Source organism: Mustela putorius, unplaced genomic scaffold, assembly GCF_011764305.1.
Source record: "Mustela putorius furo isolate JIRA1106 unplaced genomic scaffold, ASM1176430v1.1 tig00000281_pilon_pilon_pilon, whole genome shotgun sequence".
NCBI lineage: Eukaryota > Metazoa > Chordata > Mammalia > Carnivora > Mustelidae > Mustela > Mustela putorius.
In genome coordinates this window covers 18,819,245-18,828,166 of record NW_025421343.1, presented here as the reverse complement: position 1 = coordinate 18,828,166, position 8,922 = coordinate 18,819,245, and the positions used below count along the sequence as shown (strand labels likewise).

At 58.8% G+C, this 8,922-nt stretch overlaps 1 protein-coding gene across 1 annotated transcript; it reads left to right on the top strand.

The window, feature by feature from the left end:
- Window positions 1-4,726: 4,726 nt before the first annotated feature.
- Window positions 4,727-8,415, top strand: ADRA2B (adrenoceptor alpha 2B). The gene has a single exon (XM_004770934.3). It carries the CDS (start codon window positions 5,191-5,193, stop codon window positions 6,529-6,531), a length of 1,341 nt encoding a protein of 446 aa, XP_004770991.1. The 5' UTR covers window positions 4,727-5,190; the 3' UTR covers window positions 6,532-8,415.
- The last annotated feature ends 507 nt before the right edge of the window (window positions 8,416-8,922 follow it).

The following is an 8,922-nucleotide window of genomic DNA, read 5'->3' as shown; positions in this document are numbered from 1 at the left end:
ATTCCCTAATTCCCAGCCACATAATTACATGGCCTCACTCATCAATTTATTCACTTATTCGACAGACTCTGTTGAATTAGATGCCAGGCTGGCTCAGCTATGGGCACTGGAAGTAGCATGGTGAGCAAGGCAGGGTTTCCATTCTTGTGGAGTTTATTTGGGGGGTGGACAAAGGATGGACAGTAAATAAAAGAAGTCATCAGGGATTTATAAGTGATGGAGGGTGTTCCTTTAAGATGTTGGCATTGCAACTGGAATCTGAATGATAGAGACTACTCTGTGAACAATCCAAGGAAATAGCCAGTGCAAAGGCCCTGAGGCAGGAGGGAGTTAAGGTTGGAGTGGAGGGATGATATATGGTAGGGCAGGGGAGGCTGACAGGGCAGGGATAGAGAGGGGTGATTTTATTCCAAGAGCAACAGGGAGCGGCTGCTGGAGGATTCTAAGGAGGGGAGTGATAAGATAGAAGCTTTTAAAAGCCTTCCTGGATACTCCGTGGAGAGTAGATTAGAAGCAGGGAGAACAGCAGGGAAGCATTATAGCTGTGCAAGCCAGAGCAATGGGGCTGTGGGAGGGGGTGGAGTGGGGGATTCTGGAACATGCTTTGACAGTTAAGGCAATCACATTGCTTACAGGATGCAAGGGGTGAGGGGACCACATACAGCACGGCGTGGAGACCTCAGGAGGTGAGGGAGGGTATGGGCTGAACGAGGCTGGAGTTCAGGGCAGGAAATGGACTTCAGGGCATCCTCAGCATCTAGGTGGGAGTTATGGGGCTGGATGAAATTACTAAGTTTGGGTCCAGAAGACAAGGGACCCCAGGACTAACAGGGGTGCTGTGACCTGAGCGCAGCACTATTAGTGTTTTGTACCTCATAATAGTTTGTTGCAGGGGCTGTCCTTTACTTTGTAAGACGTTCAGCAGCATCTTTGGCCTCTACCCACTAGACTCTAGCAGCAGCCCCTTTCCTCCTGTTGTGACCATCAAAAATGTCTCCAGGTGCCACATTGCCCAATGTTCCTGGAGGAGAAGGGGGGGAAATATCCCGCTCAGTGAGAATCCGTGATTGGGAGTTTGGGGGAGAAAAGGAGGCCAAGAAAGAAGGGGTGGTCTCGAGCCTGCCGTGTTCTCAGGGAAGGGAGCATTCTGTGGTCTAAAATCTTGCTGAGAAATTAGGAGGATACACTTGACGTGGAGTCAGGAGTCACGAATGACCCATCAGGAATAGATTCAGTGGAGGGCAGGGTGTGAGGGGGGTAGAGATTGTACAGAGAATGGTTTAAGATGGTGGCAGTGGCAGGTGGCATAGAGGGCTTCTCAGGGGAGGGGGCGTAACGCTGGAGGGGGTGACTGCAGGAGCAGAGTCCTGGAGGATAGGAGAGGGTTTGAGATCCTTGCAGAGGTCTTGCCTTCCCAGCAGAACTGGAGCTTGGGTGAGTGAGTCTGGGGAACTTCCTGCCTATGGGCCTTCATCTTCTAGGTTGGAGGCCAAGTCACGTCCTGGAGTGGGGGAGGGTGTGTGGGCGAGAAGGATGAGCGGGCTACTGATACTGGGAGGGGGCGTGGAAGGGGAGTACCCTAGGGAAGTCTGAGATGTGTGGTCATGCCGTTAAAGGAGGCCAGTCGATTCTGGGAGTGTTTCGCTCCAGAAGGAGCAGCTGCTCCGGCAAAGCCAGGTGGCTGATTGAGGTCTGCCCAGGGTTGGGGTTTTGTCAGGTGAGGTGCACTGGAGGAGAGGGTTCCAGACTTGCATCATGGAGGGCATGAATCAAGGGACTGGGAAGGTGGGGAGATTGGGGCTAAGGGGTGGTGTGAGGAGAGGGCCCTAGGGATTTGAAAAGTGGGGGCTTCTGGGGAGAGCCAGGGTATGAAGCCCAGTTGGGCCCCAGTCCCATGGAGCCCTGGCACAGGAGAATCTGGGGCCAGTCTTGGCACTCGGGCCTGGATACGAAGCTCCAGGGCTTTCAGCTAAGGTATCCCCATGTCCCTAAATGTTCCCATGTCTTTGGAAAAGATGGTACTAGGTAACCTCCCCTCATCCCTTTCCAAGGGCATCCTCTGGGGATACCTTCATTTGGGCAGTACTGGGGAGAGGCTCATGTATGTCCCCCACTGGGGCCGGGCTGTCACTCCCCCTCCTCATTCAGGGACCTTGGCCAGTAGTGGGGACAGAGAAGGGATGTGTGCTGCCATCCACCAGCCTCTCAGTACTTCTCTGGGTGTGACCGTGGTACTGTGTACACGGTGTCAAAGAACTTGGAAAGCAGGGTACCTCTTTCTCCCTGGAAGGGCAGTGGGTGAGAGGTGAGTGGACCTTGGAGAGTGGGAGGGCCACCAAGCACAGAAGTAGCAACCAGCTCCTGGGAAGGACCGGAGATGTGGGAGCTCAGGGTATGTCCAGGGACCACTAGGTAAGCTGGTGCAGCCAGGATGGCAGGCCAGTGCCCTGCTGGCGCTGCTCTGGGGCAGCTCCTACCACTGGTGGAATGGAATGACAATGGAAGGTCAGCTCTAGCTTGGGAAGCTATGGCCTGAGGCTCAGTTTCATGCAGGGCTGGAGCCAGCAGGCAGCCCCAGAAGGTGTGTATGGGGGAGAGAGCTGCAGAGAAGGTGGGAATCAACTTATGTAATGGCTTCCACTGCCCCCAAGAGCCCACTGCACATCTGGGAGGTGGGGCTGGGAGGCAGCAGCAGGTGACACAGACCCTGGGGCTGTGGCTGAGCCTCACAGATGCCTGTAGACTGTCCCTGGCTGTCCCCACTGGGGTTTGGGCCCGGTAGGGCTTGACACTTGGTGGATCCAGAGCTGGCTGCCTGTTTGGGGAAGGCCCAAGTGGAGGGAAGGGGCAGGGGACAGAGTCTGAGCAGCTCTGACCACAGCTCCTTCGGGATCCTGGTGCCTTTCGAGGAAAACTTGGGCCAGGAAACAAAGGGCTGATGCTGACTGCAGTGTCTGGGGAGACACCCTTTGGCCCCCCAGTGTGAGTGTGGTTGGAGATGGTGAGAAAGTGGTCCCTCAGGCCAGCCTCCGGGAGGGGGCTGCTAAGGCCCCTCCATCTCTGGTCAGCCCAGCCAGCAGGTGGGGGTGAGCTGTAAAACCTGTCTCTGGAGGGGCTGACCTCTCCCACCATCAGGCTGTGGGCGCTCAGACTTCACAAAGGTGCTGAGTAAGGTGGCAGGAGGTGGGGACAGCCCTCGCTCAAGGAACCCTTCCACCCCTGCTGTGTGAGGCTGGGGAAGGGTGAGACATTGTGGGCACTGTGAGGTCATTCTCTGGTCTCATGAAGATGGAGCAGGGAGGCAGGAAGGTCCAGCACGCATGCTATCTCAAGTCCTGGTCCGAGGAGCCCTACTTTTCGGGGTGGCTTGATGCTTATTTATACAGAGGATGTCCTGCAGAGACACGGGCTATAAATACAAGGCCTGGGGCATGACATCAGGGGCTCTAGGAGTGGTGAAAAAAATGTGCTCTTGAGGCTGCCCAGGCTGGTGCTGGTGGCAGTGGCCACAGGGAGAGTAGGGCCAAGGGTGCCAGAGGGGGAGCCTAGGTTCTTGGAATGTAGCATGGGGACGCGATGGGGTGGGGTGATTCATCTGAAATTTCTTACCCAGCTCCTTCTACAGCCACTCCAAGAGGGGTGTGACTATGGGGGGAGAGTCCGCAGGAATGCGGGGTGTGTGTGTGTGACAACATAGTCAAAGTGATGCTCCTCCCTGCCTACCTGCCCCTGAGACCTACTTTTTCTCTGAGCTGTGTTAAAAAGCTTGAGATTGCATGATCCCAGAGTGCTGGGATCGAGTCCCACATCGGGCTCTCTGCTCAGTGGGGAGCCTGCTTCCTGCTTCCTCCGTCGCTCTCTCCGCCAGCCTCTCTGCCTACTTGTGATCTCTGTCTGTTAAATAAATAAATTAAAAAGAAAAAAAGCTGAGATTGGAATCCAAGCCAGTTTTCGTCTTACCTCTTTGCCCTTAGTGGAGGAAACCGAGGCAGCGGTGGGGTTGGGGTGGGGGCGTACAGCTGAAGTCCTTAATCTTTGAGCACTCCCCCGCCCCACCAGCCTAGGGAACCTCAGTGCACGCAGAGCGCGGCGAGGACTACCGACACGCGGGCGGCAGCAGGGGGCGCTCGCAACCCGGCCATGCGCGCCTCCCCGGGGCTCTGCAGACCCGACGGAGTCCGTTCGGGGCAAGAAAGCGCTTGGGGAAGGGGCTCCGACAGTCTCCCGGTTCCCTCCTACTCCTTCCACTCGGCTTCCTTCTCGAGCGCCGGGTAGGTGGTGTGGTTCAGTGCGCTGCAGTGCCCCAACACACCCACCTAGCCTCTCCCTGGGTCTCCTGCGCGGCGGGAGGAGCGATCAGCCGGAGCCCACGGTCCTCGATCCCGGTGCTCCGACCAGGTCTGCAGGCGAGAAGTCCCGCCTCGGCCCAGCTCCCCGCCGTGAGAACCAGCCCTTCCATTTCTGCAAGGATCCTTCCCGGAGTCCCGACGACCCCAGATGACGGTCTCTCGGACCTCCGGTGGCTCGGAGGCCGGGAAGAAAACGGGTAGGAGAGCCAGGGCGGAGGCCCGAGGCGCGGGGAGGCTGCGGCCGGAGAGTCCTCCCTCCGGCGCACCTTCCACCCATCCTGGGTCCGCCCGCCCGCCCCGCCTCCCTCCCCTCCTCCTGCTCCCGCCTCCAGTCTCCTCCCTCCTCCAGCGCGCTCGCTCTCCTCCCATTCCCCTGCCGCGGCCGGCTGCCTGCAGGCGCGGCTCCCGGCTAGAGCCAGCGAGCGGAACCGGCGCCTCGGCCTCTGCGCCGCCTCCCACCATCGGTGGCGCGACCCCCCGGCCGACCCGCCGGGCCCCGCGTCCCAGCGTAGGTCCAGCAGCCTCAGAACGGGAGGGCGCAACTTTCCCCCGGTCCCGGGGCGGGGCGGGGACGGCAACGGGACAACTTGGAAAACTTCTCCGAGGGTGACGGCAGGGACGCCGGGTGCTGGTGGAAGAGGATGTAGGAGGGCGGTGGCTGGCCCCAGGCATCCCTCGATCTTCTAGGCCCCTGTTCGGCCTGGCCATGGGGCTCCAGCGCCTTCCGCGCCGCCAGGGGGTTGATCCTCCCGTCTAGCCTAGCTGGGTAGGACAGTGCTGTCGCCCGCTGAGCACGCGCTGGGCGAGCGGCGTCCCCTCTGGCCGCGCGTCCCGCCCCGCCATGGACCACCAGGAGCCCTACTCGGTGCAGGCCACCGCGGCCATCGCGGCGGTCATCACATTCCTCATACTCTTCACCATCTTCGGCAACGCGCTGGTCATCTTGGCTGTGCTGACGAGCCGCTCGCTGCGCGCCCCGCAGAACCTGTTCCTGGTGTCGCTGGCCGCTGCCGACATCCTGGTGGCCACGCTCATCATCCCCTTCTCGCTGGCCAACGAGCTGCTGGGCTACTGGTACTTCCGGCGCACGTGGTGCGAGGTGTACTTGGCGCTCGATGTGCTCTTCTGTACCTCGTCCATCGTGCACCTATGCGCCATCAGCCTGGACCGCTACTGGGCGGTGAGCCGGGCCCTGGAGTACAACTCCAAGCGTACCCCGCGCCGCATCAAGTGCATCATTCTCACCGTGTGGCTCATCGCAGCCGTCATCTCCCTGCCACCGCTGATCTACAAGGGCGACCAAGGGCCCCAGCCCCGCGGGCGCCCCCAGTGCAAACTCAACCAGGAGGCCTGGTACATCCTGGCCTCCAGCATCGGGTCCTTCTTCGCACCCTGCCTCATCATGATCCTCGTCTACCTGCGCATCTACCTGATTGCCAAACGCAGCCACCGCAGAGGTCCCAGGGCCAAGGGGGGCCCCGGGGCAGGTGAGTCCAAGCAGCCACGCTCAGTCCCTACGGGGACTTCGGCCAAACTGCCTACCCTGGTCTCACTGGTGGCTTCTGGGGAGGCCAATGGGCACTCTAAGCCTACTGGGGAGAAGGAAGAGGGGGATACCCCTGAAGATCCCGGGACCCCTGCCTTGCCACCCACCTGGTCAGCCTGTCCCAACTCGGGCCAGAGTCAGAAGGAAGGTGTGTGCGGGGCATCTCCAGAGGAGGAAGCTGAAGAGGAGGAGGAGGAAGAGGAGGAGGAAGGCAAGCCTCAGGCCTTACCAGCCTCTCCTGCATCGGCTTGTAACCCACCCCTGCAGCAGCCACAGGGTTCCCGGGTGCTGGCAACCCTACGTGGCCAGGTGCTCCTGAGCAGAGGTGTGGGCACCGCGAGTGGGCAGTGGTGGCGGCGGCGGGCACAGCTGACTCGGGAGAAACGGTTCACCTTTGTGTTGGCCGTGGTCATTGGTGTTTTTGTGCTCTGCTGGTTCCCCTTCTTCTTCAGCTACAGTCTGGGTGCCATCTGCCCGCAGCGCTGCAAGGTGCCCCATGGCCTCTTCCAGTTCTTCTTCTGGATTGGCTACTGTAACAGCTCGCTGAACCCTGTCATCTACACTATCTTTAACCAGGACTTTCGCCGTGCCTTCCGAAGGATCCTTTGCCGCCAGTGGACCCAGACGGCATGGTGAGCCACCTGCCTGCCGCCCGCATGGGGTTGGTGCCAGGTGGCACCCGGGCCACTCTGATTCTTGCCCTCTTTGTGGCCACCTCCCTGGGGCTTTCTGGTTCCTGCCTGGGTCTAGCAGGCCTCATCTTGGGAGCCCCCTGAGAGGGGTGGGGGCAGGGGTGCTCACCAGGGTCCATTTGAAGCCTCCAAAGCCAGGCCAGGATAGAGCCCTTCCCTCCCAGTATCCCAGACCCCTGCAAGCCAATGGGAGGGCTTTCCTTCTTCAAGGACTCTGCGTTCCCTGGCTGGTCACTTGCTTGTGTTTGTTTCGCATCTTCCCTGGGTAGAGAGCAGGAAGCCAGCCTGCCACTTTTCCCAGAGGCACCTGCCGCTGAGGGGGAGGCAGGATTGAGGGATCTACACTGGATGTCTGTGGTCCCTGTCAGGCGCTGGTTAGGGGGGTGGTGGTGGTTAAGGTCTGGCACTGCTTCTGGGCCTTCTTCCCTTTCCATCTACTTTTGGATTCATAGCTCCTTTAAAGGCCAGAACCTTTTCTGGAATCATTTTCTTCACCCGGCCCCCCTCTGGGAGGTGGGCGTGTGCCGGTGGATGCCTCGCCTTGGTGGGGCGGTCTGGGGGCCTAGCCTCTGCCTCAACGGGAGATCCCTGATCACTAGCATTCACCTCCTGCAAAAACCCGGCGACGGTGGCTTGCCGCCCACTTGCTGCAGGGAGATGAAAGGCTTTGCAGAAAGCTTTGAGTGCCATGGGGGAACACTCTAGAGAACCAGAAAATGTGATTATTTGGTGATATAAAAATCTCCTTCCTCTGTGTTTACCACCACCTGTCTTCCTGTATAGACTTTAATTCTGTGCCTGGGGTGTGTGAATTCTTACCCCAAACTGGAAGTGGGGAATGGTAGAAAGAACCACTATTTCAGTCAAAGGATTTTTCGAGAACATGTTCTCACACCTGCAAGGGTTTAGTTATTATGCTGCGTGACAACTTCTTGACGTTTTCACCCACACCACCAAGGGGCTTTTCAGTGACTTGGGCCCCCCAGTTGGGGAAAAGTCTTTTGTCATCAAGCAAGCTAATAGCTTTCCCAAGAGGGCTAAAAATACCCATGCCATGGGAGCAGTCTGGGATGAGAGCCTGGGGTGGGTGATGGAGACCCCCAGGTGGGCTGCTGGGGACTCCTGTGGGAGCCTCCCACCAGAGCACATAGGCAGGTCTCCACGTTCCCAGTGGGCCCCTGTGATGTCTAAGCAACCCTCTTCCAGATGGGATGGGGGCCAGCTGGCCATCTCTGACCCAGCCACGTTGCTCCATCCCATGGATGGGGCTCCCGGGGCCTCTTCCTCTTGATTGTCACCCCATTCCTCGGACCTGGCACCCAGAACACCGGGGAGCATTTGAAAGACGTTTCCCATTCTCCAAGGAGTGCCTGGCTTGGACGTGAAGCCAGCAGGCAGCTAGCATGGGCCTGGGGCTGAGAAGCACAGGCCCGGTGGGCACTCTGATGGGCCTGGCCGGATCTGGAGAGGCGCCGAGAGAGTTTTCTGGGGAGGAGAGAATAGAGGGGACCAAAGAGAGTCCTTCCTGGAGAGAGGGGCTGTCTAGATCCTTCCTCAGTCTCAGGACTGAGTCTCAGGACTCCTTCCTCACCTCAGGGTGAGGCTAGGGCGTGGCTTTGGGGCCAGACTGCTGAGGCTGGGCCCAAGGGAGTGGCTGACTTGTGACATCTGCTGGCTGGTCTTGTGTGTGTCCCATGGGACTTGTGCTATTGTGGTCACCTGTGCCCCTCCCCCCCACCTTGTTGTGATATGCAGGTGTTTGTTGTCATTGTTGTTTTTTTTTTTTTAAGTCTGAGCTATTTTATCAATAAAGGATATTTTGTAATAAGTGAGCTGTGTCCTTGTTGCCCAGAGCTTGGAGGAGTAATCATTATTTCTCAGCTATGCGGGTATCTCTAAGCATGCGTTCCCCCCCCCGGGGTCTGTGCCCACCTGCTCGCCTGCTTTATCCACTCAGCATCCCTTATCATTACCAGCCAGTGGGACGACAGTGGCCAGAGAAGCCTGAGACTGGCCGTCTGGCTAAGGGAGAAGGAGGACTTCTAGGAGGAGGGGGCCTTGGGGCTGGGTCTTGGGGGAAGAGCTAGAGTATATACCAAGAAGCAAGACAGGAAAGGTGTTTTGGGCAGTAGACAGCATGTGCAAAGGGTGCGTCTGGCGGATTTGTGACAGTTGGAGCATCAGCGTGGCGGTCACGTGCAGCAGCAGCCAGAGGAAGGCGTTGGACACCATCTCTGGGGGGTGGGGAGCATGGGGAGGAAGGGCAGGAGGGCAGCCGCCTTCAGACTCTCCCACACTAAGATACAGTTACGAACACCAGAGTTGAAAGACCGGT